The following is a 17,408-nucleotide window of genomic DNA, read 5'->3' as shown; positions in this document are numbered from 1 at the left end:
AAAATACAGTACGTGTCAATCCAGAGAGTTACGAATTTCTTCAGGTACTCCTGCATCATTACGGGTCTACCGCATCTACAAGAGTACTGTATATTTAAATGCTGAGGTGTTACCGGACATAAAAATTCAGGTGCTGGTGCGGGTTCTTCTTTAACCTCTACTACTCTGAGATAGTACTGGAGCGTTAGACGTTGTCTTAGGCACGATTCGCGCCGAAATAGAGAGTCACGAATACCTGGCGGCGTGACGTAAGCAATTAACACTTAAGTGACGCTGCCAGAGAGACGCGGGAAGCTTCACCAGACGAAGTTATTGATGCACTGGATATTTTTTAAATCGCAAATGTTGAGCAGCGAAGAACATACGTTTTACATTTGCTATAATGAAAGAAATGGTAACGTATCTAGAAAGTTTCCAGCGCATTTTTACAGAACGGCTCAAAACTGTTTCTATATTGTGTTACACATAGTGAAGGACGGCATTCAGAGAAAAGCGACGGAACTGGAATTTTTTGATTATAATTCAGATTATTCATATAATTTTCATTTGGAAATAAGCATAAATGCTGTAGATATTTCGAGAGACAATCGAAATATTAGGACACTTTTCCAAAACTGATCATCCGTAAATATTTCACTGCGGCAAACTTAAAGTTCCTCGGTGCGGGGGAGAGTTTCCTATCGTATGATAGAGATTTTATCCTTATAAAAGGACAAAATATCCTTTCACCCAGAAAATTTGATGCAAGTCATTGCCAACGCCAAAGACAATCGATTCTTTCTGTGTACTATGGGGCCAGATGATTTCAGGGATCTTAGTGCACTAGACCAAGGGTTACACAAAGGCTCATTCAAAACAAATAAGAATGTCTGGCTGCACGCTTCATCTGACAAACATACTGCCCTAACGAAAGGAAAGGCCATAATATCTAGCAACCGCGGGTTTCTTAAAGCATTGCAAAGAAGCCGAGAAGTATCTAGAATGAAATTTTCACTCGGCAGGAAAGTCTGCACTGATAGGAAACTTCCTGGCAGATTAAAACTGTGTGGCGGACCGAGATTTGAACTCGGGACCTTTAACATTCGCAGGTACTGAGCTACCCAAGCACGACTCACGACACTTCGTGAGTCTTGCTTGGATATCTCAGTTGGTAGAGCCCTTTTACGAGAAAGAGAAAGATCCCGAGTTCGAGGCTCGGTCCAGTGAAGAATTCTAATCTGCCAGGAAGTTTCAAGCCGAGACATACTGGGAAAATAAATGTGCCGCTAGATAAGATTTCTGTTTTCGATATCTTGTGTGAAAAAATACCGCCAGTAAAACGTTCCAAGAAGAAAGGCTTACTTGACAGGTGACAGCATAACCCAACTGAAAAACTGAATTTCTACGAGCAAGTATCAAATGAATGATAGATTTGCTGACTGTACGTGACCAACGTAACTGCGAGACTAGTAATGTTAAATGATTCCGTATTTTCTGCTGTTGCTTGTGCTGCTTCGTATTGAAATAAATGTTACGTGTTTTTGACTTGTGTTGTTGTACTTTCTACGGAACACAAAATGCTGTAGTTATATCAGCAGCAAACTCACATTTCACAATTATCGATCACTGAATCGCAAGCCATTTGTGCGACGGTACTGTTACTGAATGTTTCGTGAATGAAACTGCTGGTGTAGACAACAAAAATTGAGGTATACAGTGTATACAACTATCCCGGTTGATTTGCGACTGTGTATAAATTGTGTGAAAATAAAGCTTAATGCAATGTTAAAATAAAATATGACTTTAAAAGACGTCACAAACCGTATACGGAAGAGAAACATGCGCCTAAATTCACTTATCACGCGGTCATAGCATCGAGTGTAGCGCGTCTCTCCCTAACCTCCAAATGTATCACTTATACTCGGAACTGGAACGAGGTGTTGATCTCCTTCGACCAATAAAAAATTTTCGTATATTAGCTGTATTTCGCACGCAGCAACCTATGACCTAAAACCCACAAAACGTAAATTGGCCAGCGACTATGTTCTTTATTAAAACTTTTGATAATTTGCCCTGTGGTTTAAACATACGCGAAGTATCACAATACTTATAGGGAATAAGGAATATAAACCAGTTGACTTTCAAACTGTGACGTCTGATAATAAGAGCGTGGAAAAACTAAAATTAAAGGAGACAGACTGCATAGCAATGAATGTGCGCGAATCCTAAAACAGTGCTTTCTAACTCTGTACACGGAAAGCAAAAGATTTAGTGAGATACTAGCTACAGCGACATATGTAGATTTGAATCTCTTACATAAAACATTCTCGAGGCACATCAGATGACCCTGAATGTGTGTAAACAACACCGCGCCATTTGAACGCTTGCAACAGGTGTCGCTTCGTTGCGTTGCGTTGCGTTGAGTATAAACGAATATGGCGTGGATCACGAAGCGGCACGCCGCAGAGACGCCACCTTTGTGTGAATAATTTCATTTGTTAACATGGAGGTTAACAAACGAAACGCTTATTGCAAGAAGAAAATGTACTTTTTGTTGTTATTTTGTGTTATTAAAGTAATTATTATCAACATAATATTATGTTACATGCAACCCTCTAATGAATATTGGACCTTGCCGTCGGTGGGATTACTTTCGGGCCACAGCGATACAGATTGCCATGCCATAGGTGAAACTGCAACGGAGGGGTACATGTGGAAAGGCAAGACAAACGTGTGGTTCGGGAAGAGGGGCACCAGTAGTGCATTTCTGCGTGAATTAGGCCTTACATCGATAGGAATGTGTGCCACTAGAGGGCTTGAAGAGAAGTATAGAAACAGCAGTACACAACACATTAGCATACCTAACACGGTACAGGAAACTCGTTGGCTCACATAACAGCATCCAGCCGTGGATAAGTGCAGGTCCTACAAAACATTTGTGACTACAGGAAACGCTGATGGAGACGGACAGCGTCCACGCGGCTTGCTCTTGAAATTACACAACAACGGCTGAATAATATTGAGATATGGTGACTGTGGTGTCCACGATAAATGCAATTTTGCCTCGTGCTGTTAAAACCGTCCTGGACGAAGCGGGCTGTATGAACAGGACTTGTCGTCTTAGAACACCCTATTACAATTAGGGAACAACCACTGTATCATCGTTTGGAATTTATCAGCCAAAACAGTCACGCAACCCTTAACAGTAACGCGACGTTCGGGAGTGCCCATGAGGCCGACGGAGTCCCACGGTATGGCTGCCCAAATCATCACCGAACTCCCGCTTTACTTGACACTCCGCACGTAAACTCAGCCAGATGCTAGAAACACTGTAAAACAAGAGTTATGTGAAAAAGTGACATTCTTCACTGACCCGTAATTCACGTTTTATGGCTTAGGCACCACGTTTTCCTATCAACGGGATTCGTAGCACTGAGGAGTGGTTTCGCAATTCCAATTAATCGACATTCCCTGGCATGTGGAAGACCTTTCTATTCGTTTTGATGCAGGCAGGATCCGTGCGTGCAACTTTCAGTTCTCCAGTGATATCTGCAGATGTCATCCCCGTAATTTTCGTCAAAATCCTCTTCAGCGAGCGTGTGTCACGATTACTCAACACTGGCTTCCTTCCGCGTTGTGACTTAGATTACGCTTTTCAACTTTCACTGTATGTTGTACAACTGTTTGATACGGTGTCTCTCTAAACACCAATGCTTCGGCTCCCTTTCACTGGCACGAACAATTTTCGCACGTTCGAATTCACTTACCTACGACAAACGCACTCACTTATACACAGGACACTGTTCTGAGCACAGCTGGCACTCTCAACATGTCGAGGACATTCGAAAGGTCGTTCATTGTCAAGTACACCAGAGTAACCTTTAGGCGTCGCTGGAAATCGCATTTGTGTACAACCATGCATTTCTCGCGGTAGTTCCAAATGTTCAAATGCTGATGAAATCGTGAGGGATAAAACTGCTGACGTAATCGGTCCCTAGACTTAAAGACTACTTTAAACTAACTTATACTAAGTACAACACACACACACCGATGCCCGAGGGAGGACTTGAACCTCTGGCGGGAGTGGCCGTGCAATCCGTGGCAAGACGCCTCTGACCGCGCGGCCGGTAGTTCCATGTTGTTGTCTCAAACAACTGACCAATATGAAATTAGAGCCCTATCACAAGACTATGTTTCATAGTGAAGTCAAAGGCGGCTCACAACTATATCTTCGCAGTCACCAACTTTCTCCTTAGAGTGTGAAAATAATTTTGTTGGCTTGTGCCTACAGAGGGAGAAATGATCGTCATAATAAAATAGGAGAAATCAAAAATCGCCCGGAAAAAAATAAGCGTTGGTTTTTGCCACACGCTGTTCAAGAGTGAAAGAGTAATTAATTAATTTAAAGGCTGTTCGACGAACCATCTGCCAGGCACTCAACTGTGAATTGCGGAGTAATCTTGCACATTTAGTTGTAAAAGTAGATGATGGAAATGGTTCGTCAGCAGGCCTACTTTCACCGGAACGTTTTCGCTTATATTATATACTTGTGTCAGATTTCTCTGTTAATCCTGTCCCTAGTTGTGCGTCAAAAGATGTTTTCAGCCACGCCGCTACAAGTCTTAATTAATGAAATGAGCTACAATAGGAAAGATAAACGATGCAAGATGTGATTCATATTTCTAAAGTGCATCGAAACTAGAAACTCTTGCGCATAGTGACATCATTTCAATGTCCGTGAGTAATTATATAGTCGTCTTTCCGGGAGGTATACTAAAGAAACTCCTGTTTGTTACGTAATCTGAATCCATCTTATTAAATGTACACTAATTATCGTTCTAGCTACGTGGTATAATGTGAATTTGTCGAGTTGTGTCCATGAACTCAATAAGGCCCACATACTTTCTTCTCACAAAACTATATGTTAGTTTACACGTAGAATGATACTTCCTAAAGAAACAAACCTCTATATGGCATATAAATCAGCAAACATCCTTCAAACACATTTAAACAATCAGACGAATTTCAGCATTCGCGTACGCTAAAACGCAGTGTTTGTCGGAACGAGAAGCAGCAGGAATTTTAGCACGAGATATAAAGAAAATATCAGATGTCGAAGTGCGACACTATTCACTCTACACTTGCAAATTCCTTAAAGTAATATAGCCATTATCCCACAAATATATGAGAAACTTGGTAATTATCAGAATTAATAACCACTACAAATATCTCCACCCAATACAAGTAAATTATCAAAAATTGTCAGATTTCAAAAGCCAAAGGGAAAATGAAGCAACTTAAAAGTGACCAGAGGCATACAGACAACTGAGAACCAGGCATCTACATAAAGCTCAGACACACACACACACACACACACACACACACACACACACACACACACAGACACACACACAGAAATATAATCTTTGACTCTAGGCATTCGGAAGTAAGTCTCATAGTTGGGAGGACTTCATAACATAGACGAGTTACTATGGAGGGAGAACGTGTGTTCACTTTTCATCCTGTACTAGAAATTGTGTCCATTGTTATAGACAGGATGTCAGCTTCACCTGCTTTACAGAAGGAGCACATGTAGAACAATGTTAACCGACACAGAAAATAACGAAGCGCGTATTGAGCAAAAGGTGCATAAGTCAAAACTGTAACTTAAATGTGAATTATTAGAAAACGTGAGTAGAAAGTGCTCCTTACAAAGCAAAGTGCATATGTATTTCAGACCACTGGTGATAGCTTAATAAAAAGAAGCGAAACGCTCCACGCAAAATAAATATTTTATTAATTGACTTGCATCCGGCCAGTGTGGCCGAACAGTTGTAGGCGCTTCAGTCCGGAACCGTGCGACCGCTACGGTCGCAGGTTCGAATCCTGCCTCGGGCATGGATGTGTGTGATATCCTTAGGTTAGTTAGGTTTAAGTAGTTCTAAGTCTAGGGGACTGATGACCTCAGAGCCATAGTGCTCAGAGCCATTTTTTTTTATTGACTTGCGGACAGGCGGTCCTAATGCGCAGCTCATTAATACTCGTATAATACCCTCGCCCACGATTTCTTTCGTATTAAAAGTAGCTTATGTTTTCGGACAGGCCATGAAAAAAATACTTGAAATTTTAGCAATGACAACCCAACTACTTGGTATTTAGTTTCGGCCTGAAAAGCACTAGAATCCTTTAATTAACCTTATAAATATGCCTTTAATACTTCGTATTTAGTTGGAGTATAGATCAGAAGATGATGAACATGTTTTGGTGCGTGTGATACGCATGTTGACAAAAACATATTTTAGTATGTCAGTTTGAAGATAGTATACTAATAATGCTGATTTAGTTAATTGATGTGATTGGTTACATGCTTAAGGGACTTGATTGAAAACATGACGTTTTAGTAGTGAAGTTGCATTTAGTATTACGTATGGTTCCACTACATAACAGTGGATACTTGTTACTTAATTACATATCTTTGGTGGCCAAACTGTGTATGAACGACTATGAAACATGTCGTCAACATAATACGATGACTAATTTCGGCAACTCTTTGTTGCAGGGCAGACTCGTCCTCCGTTGACCACGAAGCCAAGTTTCCTGAGCACGGCGGACTCACTCAGTTTGGAAAGGTAATTACGAGAAACAGCTTAACAGGCGAACAATACACGCAAAGTTGCGTCGATGGGTATATCATAGCGTTGTTGGATGATCCAGGCGAGCGGCGTTAAGGTGCTCGGGCAAAGTTTTAATGGAATTCTAAATGGCGGGCCCGCCGTCCATTATGGGGCTCCCTGGGAGCGCGGTCTCAGCTCAACTAATGGTCGGCGAATGGCAAATGCCGTTCAAGATATATACTGCATTCTTGTGGACCGTTTACTGCAATTTTATATCACTTACCGAAATGAGGTAACCGTAAAAAGGAAAGGAGAGTATTCGGCCGATTTCGTTATGTCCCAGAACATTATTTGCAAGTCTCACGGTGGCTTAGGGGATTTTCGTAATTGACCATAAATTCTAACCTATACCAAAAGAAATGTCGGGTCCATTATTCCTTTGAAGATATTTATCAGTTCTTCTTGGTATCTTATAAGTATGTTAATCGTCTGAAATTTCCATCTATAAAAGTACAATCAATAAAGAAGTAAATTGCAAGAACGGGCAAGATTAGTCGAAAATATCACATATAAAATAAATTTACGGAGAAAAGGTATAACTATTTTGTAAATCATAAGCTCTTGAGGTTATGCCGCATTTGAAACAAAAATATAAATTTACCTTTGTAAGTTCAGTGTTTTTCAACGAGGTAATTGTGGCGATCGTTCATCTTTTACGACCGGATCACGTTATGAAATCGAGTGCCTAGAAAATTTGTAATTTAGCTGCTGAACCCTAGTTGTAACTAAACATGGTAAGCATTTTTAAATAATAAACTATTTCTAGAATGAATTTCTCTTTGCTGCCTTCCAGGCAGATTAAAATTTTATGGCGGGCGGAACTCGAGTTCGGATCACTTGCCTTTCTTTGACAAGTTATTTCCCGAACGATCTGCCTTTTCCTTTTACCAAAATAGTTTATTGTACTGAAAATTTTGAATTTCTTGATTGCACCAACTTTAATGCGAAACTTAATCACTACCGACAACAATTATCACATTAACCAAGAGTTAATGAAATATGGTTTTAAACAAACAAGGAAAGAAGACAGTACCAGTGTACATTTGTATTCACAAGACTATAGACATATTTTTAACACCATATTGAATTCTTGTTCCAAAATATTTTAATTACTTCATTAAGTAGGTGTTTCTTCTAACTGCTGAGGGCGATGGTGACGGAAGACTGTACTGGGATGCTTCATGGTCGTAGAAGCCCCAGCGTTCAATGAGGTTAACCGAAAAGTGCAGGGATACGAAATCTTGCGACCCAAGTCCATGCTGGTGTCGAATGCATGGTCACAACGACGTTGTGCATATTTGCCACGAAAAAATTCGTTGGTACATTCAATGAATTTGCAACTGCGAATAAGGACAGCCATTGGCTGCGGAACAGAATTACAATTAAAATCTGTCCCACACCGGGACTCGAACCCGGATTTCCCGCTTATGGCGAGCGGTCGCCTTACCATTTGGCTGGCCGTGGACGACTCACAGCCAGACCGAAACTTCCATATGTCGTCAACCATACGTCTACGACCATGTGTTGAAGATACATGGAAGTTTGGGCAAAAACTATTTTAGCAGGAAGAAACGTGCTGTTTTGAATCGACCCAATGTATAAGCAGTTCCGTAATTTACTTTATGGCCGCAGGCCTCTTAGGTGACAGTGTGTCGCAACTAAATTGAATACATTTATGTGCGTGGTAAACACAACGCCAAGTCATCATAAATAAAAATGTTAGGCAAAGAATTAGTTATTATTTTTGTTGGTTATCGTGACCCATTGTCTAACTTGTTGGTGTGTGTGAGAAAAGTTTCGATATATGCTAGCTGTAAGAATTTTTTTGTGTGATTTATGGACTTAAATGAGTGAAAATAGTCACCGTTTTGTGAAAACAGATGCTGAGCATGAATATATAAATTATTATTAGAGATTTGATCTTGTTTTTCTTTTTTAACAACTTAATAGATGATATGAAATGTGTATGCACCAGTCACTCTCCTGTTTATAAACCACAACATTTTCATAATCCGATAACTTTGTATTGTGACGGTTGTCTACAGACTCTGTGCAGAAATTAGAGCTAATGGATGTGAAGGAAACTAAAGTCATCAAAAGACAGATAATGGAGAAAGTGTACTTGATATGTGTACCAGGGTTTTTTCAGCTGTGGTTGGGCATGAATAATTCCACGAAAGTCCAGAAGCTTGTAGAATGGTATCTCGTGCCACACGGTGTTGAAGGTTCGGGATACGTCACATAATGTAGCCGTGTAATACACATGCCGCATCGTAGCCTTCCTGACTTTCTTCGAAAAGCGTATCAGTTGATGCGCCGTGGAACTGCCATGACAGAATTCAAAATGCCTGCTGGGGAAGAATTGTTCGGCCTGGATATCGCTGCGGCCTTTTCAAGTACTCATGCGGGAATACTTTGTAATGCGGTAGAAGCAGGCAATGCATTTGCTTTTGCAGGTAGCGGCAGGGATAATGTTTGCCAAAATTAAGACAAAACATCGAACAGTTCTTTGTCAAAGGTAAAACTCACGAAGTTTTGTGGCCCAGGACCTGACAACCCAGGTGATTCACCAGCAAATCTTCAGGTACTGCTATCTGAACAGAGAACTGTGAATATTAAGGCGAACGCACCATTACCTTCTCAGAGTTTCGCCGAGTGTTGCGACCATGTAATCAGACAGGTTGCGCAAAGTGAAACCGGTCCGTAAAACATTTTATGCATCAGAACATAGGAAACCCAATTTACAATATGCACTTTGATGCCTGATGATACAAGGTGGGCTGCCAATCTTAGGATGCAGGAAACATTTTCTGCACTGGTTCAGCTTTGGCCATCCAAGATTTCAAAGCAATATCTATAGTACTACATTGATTGTCGACTGTCACAGTTCTGAAAAATGGGTTAGATTAGATGAACTTCCCGTTCAAATAGATCCATAGTGATAAGCAGATCCTCTGTGATGTGGAACATGTCAGAAAACTAGAATACGCAAAAAAGATTTACAAATTAAGAACAGGTATGCTAATGTACCTCCTACAGATCTTAAACATATTTACATTTTAAATGATATAAAACTTATTATCAAACGTTAAATGTTCCATTACTTAGGTGCATTTGATGATTCTCAGCCTATTGTAGTCATGCATCGTCAAATATTTATCAAAAGACAAAACAAAGCAATTCTCACTTTATTTTTGAGTAATCAGTCTTCTGATAGGATTTTTCCGACCCGCCACGAATTCCTCTTCTGCGTCAACCACTTCACCTCAAACTAGCAGTTGCAAACTACGTCCTCAATGATTTGCTTGATGTTTTTCAATCTGTGTCTGCCTCTACACTTTTTACCCTCTGTAGCTCCCTCTAATAACATGGATGTTATTCCCTGATGCCTTAAAAGATGTCATAGCATCCCGTCCCTTCTTCTTGTCAGTTTTTCCATATATTCCTTTCCCCGCCGATCCTGTGGAGACTTGCTCATGGCGAACCGTATGATTCCACTGAATTATCAACATTCATCTGTAGTACAACATGTCAAATGCTTCGATTCCCTTCTGTTCCGGTTTTTCCATAGTCCATGCTATGATGTGCTCTAAACGTACATTCTGAGAAACATTTCTCAAATTATGTCCTATGTTTGATACTAGTAGATTTCTCTCGGCAGGAATGCCATTTTTGGTAGTTCTAGTCTGCCTTTGACGTCTTCCCTGCGCCGTCCGTCATGGGTTATTTGGCTGCCGAGGCTACAGAATTTCTTAAGTTTATATATTTCGTGATAACCACATATGATGTTAAATGTCTCGCTCTTTTCTTTTCTGCTAGTTCTCATTACTTTCGCCTTCGTTCGATTTACTCTCAGTCCGTGATCTGTAATCAATAGACTGCAGATACTGTAATTCTTCTTCTTTATTTCCACGTACGATAACAATGTTATCCTTTCACCTTGAAGTTTAATTCCATTCTTGAACTTTTCTTTGATTTCCATCATTGCGTCTTCGAGTTATCAGTTGAACAGTAGGGCGAAAGACTACATCACTAAATTACACACTTTCTAATGCGTGTGCTTTGTTCTTGGTCTTCGAATCTTATTTTTCGTTCTGCGCTCTTATACGTATTGGAAATTGCGCGCCTTTCCGTATAGTTTACTTTATTTTGCTGAGAATTTAGAACATCTTGTGCCATTTTACATTGCTGAACACTTTCTCTGGATCGACAAACCCTACGAACATTGTCTTGACTTTTCTTCCCTTTTGCTTCCATTATCAACATAACGTCAGAACGGCCTCTGTGGTACCTTTACCTTTCATAAGCGAAACCGGTCGTCATCTAACGCACCTAAAATTCCTTTCTCATTCTCCTCCATATTATTTTGGATACACGAGCTGTTAAGCTGATTATATGACATCTCTTACAATCTTCGGAAATGTGAGGACGACGTTCTCCAGAAAGTCTGGTGGAACGTAGCCAGACACGTACATTACACACACAAACGTGAATAGTCATTTTGTTGCCACTCACCCCATTGAATTTAGTAATTCTGGTTGATATTACCTATCCCCTCTGTCTTCTTCAATCTTAAGTCTTTCTAATCTCTTTTAAATTCGGATTCTAACACTGGATTTCTTGTCTCTTCTTTATCAATGCATGTTTCTTCTTGTATCACTTCATCAGACAAGACTTTCCCATCATAGTGGCGTGAAATGTACTCCTTCCACCTAACCGCTCTCTCCTCTGGACTTGACTGTGGAATTACCGTTGCACTCTGAACGTTACCGCCCTGATTTCAGTTTCACCGAAGATTGTGACTTTCCTACATGCTGAGTCAGTCCTTCCGACAGACATCTCTTTTTGGATTTCTTCGCATTTTCTATGCAGCCATTTCTCCATAGCTTCTCTGAACTTCTTGTTCACTTCATTCCTAAGTGACTCTTATTTCCGTATTCCTAAATTTCACCGAACAGAGAGAGTTAAGAAATGATGAGAAAAAGGGGATGGTGGGTAGGTAGGGGAGCACACTGTGGAAGCATCAAACTCACTATATTTCACATGGATGAAAAAAAAAACTGACAGCACTGTCACATCCAAAATTATGGACGATAGCTACACCCTCAGTCCTAAATGAAGTACACATAGCCAGAGTAGGTGATGGGAGGAGGGGAGGCATCAGGCATGGAGCTACTACACAAAAATTATTTTTCTGTTTCTGTCAACAATGAATAACTTACCTAAAGTTTATAAGACAACAGAAACAACGGACCACGAAAGAAATATCCTAATGCTACGGAAATCGGTAAATGTGATGTACATATAAAGACGAAAAGCGATTAGAATTACAATTTCAAAAAAAAAAAATGATATCTATTTAAGAAAATAGCTTCACCATCTAATTCAGTAACGCCTAGGTCCACCTCTGGCTCTTACGCAAGCTGTAATCCCACTTGAAACTGATTTCTAAAGCTGTTGGATGACCTCCTCCTGAGGGATACCGTGCTAAATTCTGCCCAACTGGTGTGATAGATCGCCAAAATCGTGAGGTGATTGGAGGGATCTCTTCATAGGGCTCCAAACATTCTCAGTTGGTGACAGATCCAGCAACTTTTCTGTCCAGGGCAGAGTTTGTAAAACACGAAGACAGCCACAATTAAATATCGCCGTGCCAAAATGTAAGCGCAGCTCTCCTATAATGATGCAGTGGATCACAACCTGATGGGTCCTACTATGAAATGGGATGGCAATCGAAACCAGTACTCCTGGTTGTCGGGCTATATAGCGGGTGACAGTCAGAATGGTATCCCACTGCTATCTGGAGCGTTCCCGGGCACGTTTTTGCTAGTCATCGCAACTCAGTTCAAAGCCATAGACATCACTCAAGAGAATTCTGCGACATTGAACGAGATTCGAGGCCGAAAATGTGTCAGGAGATGCCCCGGATAGTGGCGGTATACCAAAATGACTGTCGCCCGTCATACCGCTCGACAACCAGGAGTGATTTTCCCTGTCGCCATTTCTTTTCATAGCAGGGCCCATTTGGTTGCTACCCGCGGCACACTTACCGCGCGGCGCTACGTTGACGATATTCTATGCCACGTTTCGTTCAGCTTCATGGTAAACCTTCCTGTAGTTACATTTCAACAAGATAAAGCTCACCTGCACACGGCAAGAGTTTATGCTGCTTGTTTTCGTGCTTACCAAACCTTGCCTTGACCAGCATGGTCGCCGAATCTCTCCCCAACTGAAAACGCTAGGACCATCTAGGCAGGGCCCTGCCACCAGCTTTGGACATTGACACTCTGTTCGAGAGAGGAGAGCAATTGTCCTTAGGAGGATATTCCAACAACTGTAACAGTCATTGCCCAGCCGAATAACTACTTGCATGAGGGCCAGAGGTAGACCTACGCGTTACTGACTTGCTCAATCGGTGAAGCTCTTTCTCTCGAATAAAGCGTCCAATTTTTCTGGTGCTGTAACGTTTTTTTTTCTCTATACTTGTACATCATATTCAGAAATTTCCCTCCCATTCGGGTAATTGCTATGGGATTAGCCTTCTTTTCTTTCCTGTAGTGTGTTTCAGCGACTAAACACTGACTATTATTACTTCTGTATACCAGAAAAGGCATGTTGTGTATAACATAAATGTTAGTTACGTTTACTAGTCAAAGTAATGTCATAAGCAGCATTAGGGGTGGCTAAATCTGTTCTTTTAGAAGGTTTTGAGTATTCCGACGGTTTCTGAGAATTCGGACATTTCTTATGTATAGCTTGAAGTCCATCTGCAACTTCTTCCATGCTTTGCTCTAGCGTTTTAAAACAACATTTTGGTCCTTAGATAGGAAAGAGTAGTCTACATGGTAATATTTTCAAACCTAGTAATGTCTTTGTTTGTTGCCGAATTCAATGTCAGTTTACTCCAATTGTTGAAAAGATATACTTTAGTATGTATATTTATAGGCTCCTCTAAGTGTGAATCCCTAAGAGTCTAAAGAGGCTTATACAAAAATCTACATCTACATCTACATCTATACTCCGCGAGCCACCTTACGGTGTGTGGCGGAGGGTACTTATTGTACCACTATCTGATCCCCCCTTCCCTGTTCCATTCACGAATTGTGCGTGGGAAGAACGACTGCTTGTAAGTCTCCGTATTTGCTCTAATTTCTCGGATCTTTTCGTTGTGATCATTACGCGAGATATATGTGGGCGGTAGTAATATGTTGCCCATCTCTTCCCGGAATGTGCTCTCTCGTAATTTCGATAATAAACCTCTCCGTATTGCGTAACGCCTTTCTTGAAGTGTCCACCACTGGAGCTTGTTCAGCATCTCCGTAACGCTCTCGCGCTGACTAAATGTCCCCATGACGAATCGCGCTGCTTTTCGCTGGATCATGTCTATCTCTTCTATTAATCCAACCTGGTAAGGGTCCCATACTGATGAGCAATACTCAAGAATCGGACGAACAAGCGTTTTGTAAGCTACTTCTTTCGTCGATGAGTCACATTTTCTTAGAATTCTTCCTATGAATCTCAACCTGGCGCCTGCTTTTCCCACTATTTGTTTTATGTGATCATTCCACTTCAGATCGCTCCGGATAGTAACTCCTAAGTATTTTACGGTCGTTACCGCTTCCAATGATTTATCACCTGTGGCATAATCGTACTGGAATGGATTTCTGCCCCTATGTATGCGCATTATATTACATTTATCTACGTTTAGGGAAAGATGCCAGCTGTCGCACCATGCATTAATCATCTGCAGGTCCTCCTGGAGTACGTACGAGTCTTCTGATGTTGCTACTTTCTTGTAGACAACCGTGTCATCTGAAAATAGCCTCACGGAGCTACCGATGTTGTCAACTAAGTCATTTATGTATATTGTAAACAATAAAGGTCCTATCACGCTTCCCTGCGGTACTCCCGAAATTACCTCTACATCTGCAGATTTTGAACCGTTAAGAATGACATGTTGTGTTCTTTCTTCTAGGAAATCCTGAATCCAATCACAAACCTGGTCCGATATTCCGTAAGCTCGTATTTTTTTCACTAAACGTAAGTGCGGAACCGTATCAAATGCCTTCCTGAAGTCCAGGAATACGGCATCAATCTGCTCGCCAGTGTCTACGGCACTGTGAATTTCTTGGGCAAATAGGGCGAGCTGAGTTTCACATGATCTCTGTTTGCGGAATCCATGTTGGTTATGATGAAGGAGATTTGTATTATCTAAGAACGTCATAATACGAGAACACAAAACATGTTCCATTATTCTACAACAGATTGACGTAAGCGAAATAGGCCTATAATTATTCGCATCTGATTTATGACCCTTCTTGAAAATGGGAACGACCTGCGCTTTCTTCCAGTCGCTAGGTACTTTACGTTCTTCCAGCGATCTACGATAAATTGCTGATAGAAAGGGGGCAAGTTCTTTAGCATAATCACTGTAGAATCTTAAGGGTATCTCGTCTGGTCCGGATGCTTTTCCGCTACTAAGTGATAGCAGTTGTTTTTCAATTCCGATATCGTTTATTTCAATATTTTCCATTTTGGCGTCCGTGCGACGGCTGAAGTCAGGGACCGTGTTACGATTTTCCGCAGTGAAACAGTTTCGGAACACTGAATTCAGTATTTCTGCCTTTCTTCGGTCGTCCTCTGTTTCGGTGCCATCGTGGTCAACGAGTGACTGAATAGGGGATTTAGATCCGCTTACCGATTTTACATATGACCAAAACTTTTTAGGGTTCTTGTTTAGATTGTTTGCCAATGTTTTATGTTCGAATTCGTTGAATGCTTCTCTCATTGCTCTCTTTACGCTCTTTTTCGCTTCGTTCAGCTTTTCCTTATCAGCTATGATTCGACTACTCTTAAACCTATGATGAAGCTTTCTTTGTTTCCGTAGTACCTTTCGTACATGATTGTTATACCACGGTGGATCTTTCCCCTCGCTTTGGACCTTAGTCGGTACGAACTTATCTAAGGCGTACTGGACGATGTTTCTGAATTTTTTCCATTTTTGTTCCACATCCTCTTCCTCAGAAATGAACGTTTGATGGTGGTCACTCAGATATTCTGCGATTTGTGCCCTATCACTCTTGTTAAGCAAATATATTTTCCTTCCTTTCTTGGCATTTCTTATTACACTTGTAGTCATTGATGCAACCACTGACTTATGATCACTGATACCCTCTTCTACATTCACGGAGTCGAAAAGATCCGGTCTATTTGTTGCTATGAGGTCTAAAACGTTAGCTTCACGAGTTGGTTCTCTAACTATCTGCTCGAAGTAATTCTCGGACAAGGCAGTCAGGATAATGTCACAAGAGTCTCTGTCCCTGGCTCCAGTTCTGATTGTGTGACTATCCCATTCTATACCTGGTAGATTGAAGTCTCCCCCTATTACAATAGTATGATCACGAAACTTCTTCACGACGTTCTGCAGGTTCTCTCTGAGGCGCTCAACTACTACGGTTGCTGATGCAGGTGGTCTATAGAAGCATCCGACTATCATATCTGACCCACCTTTGATACTTAACTTAACCCAGATTATTTCACATTCGCATTCGCTAATAACTTCACTGGATATTATTGAATTCTTTACTGCTATAAATACTCCTCCACCATTGGCGTTTATCCTATCCTTGCGGTATATATTCCATTCTGTGTCTAGGATTTCGTTACTGTTCACTTCCGGTTTTAACCAACTTTCCGTTCCTAATACTATATGCGCACTATTTCCTTCAATAAGAGATACTAATTCAGGAACCTTGCCCTGGATACTCCTGCAGTTTACCAATATTACGTTAACTTTTCCTGTTTTTGGTCTCTGAGGACGGACGTTCTTTATCAACGATGATAATGTCCTCTCTGGTAAGCCGTCAGGTATTTTATCGTTTCGCCCAAGGGGGGGTCCCTCTAACCTAAAAAACCCCCGTGTGCAGGCCACACGTACTCTGCTACCCTAGTAGCTGCTTCCGGTGTGTAGTGCACGCCTGACCTGTCTAGGGGGGCCCTACAGTTCTCCACCCAATAACGGAGGTCGATGAATTTGCAACCATTATAGTCGCAGAGTCGTCTGAGCCTCTGGTTTAGACCCTCCACACGGCTGCAAACCAGAGGACCGCGATCGACTCTGGGCACTATGCTGCAGATATTAAGCTCAGCTTGCACTCCGCGTGCGATGCTGGTTGTCTTCACCAAATCAGCCAGCCGCCGGAAGGAACCAAGGATGGCCTCAGAACCCAAGCGGCAGGCGTCATTCGTTCCGACATGTGCTACTATCTGCAGCCGGTCACACCCAGTGCGTTCAATAGCTGCCGGAAGGGCCTCCTCCACATTACGGACGAGACCCCCCGCAAGCACACCGAGTGCACACTGGCATTCTTCCCCGACCTACCCGCTATTTTCCTGAGGGGCTCCATAACCCGCCTAACGTTGGAGCTCCCTATAACTAATAGGCCCGCCCTCTGTGACTGTCGGGACCTTGTCGGAGAATCGGCCACTGGCCCAACAGGCGAGGCATCCTGTGGTGGCTCGGAAACGATGTCATCACCACTAGGAAGCACCCAGTACCTGTTGGAAAGGGGTAAGGCAGCTGCCACGCGGCCAGATCCCACCTTTGCCTTTCGGCCAGGCACGCGCGAGCCCACCACTGTCCGCCATTCACCCTGGAGTGATGGCTGACCGGTAAGATGCTCACTGCCGGATGACGCAGCGACATCAGGGGTTCCATGTGATTCCATGGCCACCGAAGTAGGCATAGGTCTCACC

The 17,408-nt window shown here is 41.9% G+C and overlaps 1 protein-coding gene across 1 annotated transcript in view; it reads left to right on the top strand.

Moving 5' to 3' along the window:
* The window catches only part of LOC124606410 (dipeptidase 1-like), a 347,567-nt gene that overhangs the window by 271,597 nt on the left and 58,562 nt on the right, over positions 1-17,408 (top strand). The window contains exon 5 of the mRNA XM_047138391.1: positions 6,539-6,608. Within this exon, the coding sequence (XP_046994347.1) occupies positions 6,539-6,608 (70 nt within the window). The remainder of the gene's footprint in view (positions 1-6,538; positions 6,609-17,408) is intronic.

The sequence above is a fragment of the Schistocerca americana genome, chromosome 3, assembly GCF_021461395.2.
Source record: "Schistocerca americana isolate TAMUIC-IGC-003095 chromosome 3, iqSchAmer2.1, whole genome shotgun sequence".
NCBI lineage: Eukaryota > Metazoa > Arthropoda > Insecta > Orthoptera > Acrididae > Schistocerca > Schistocerca americana.
This window is presented reverse-complemented; position numbering and strand designations above follow the sequence as displayed.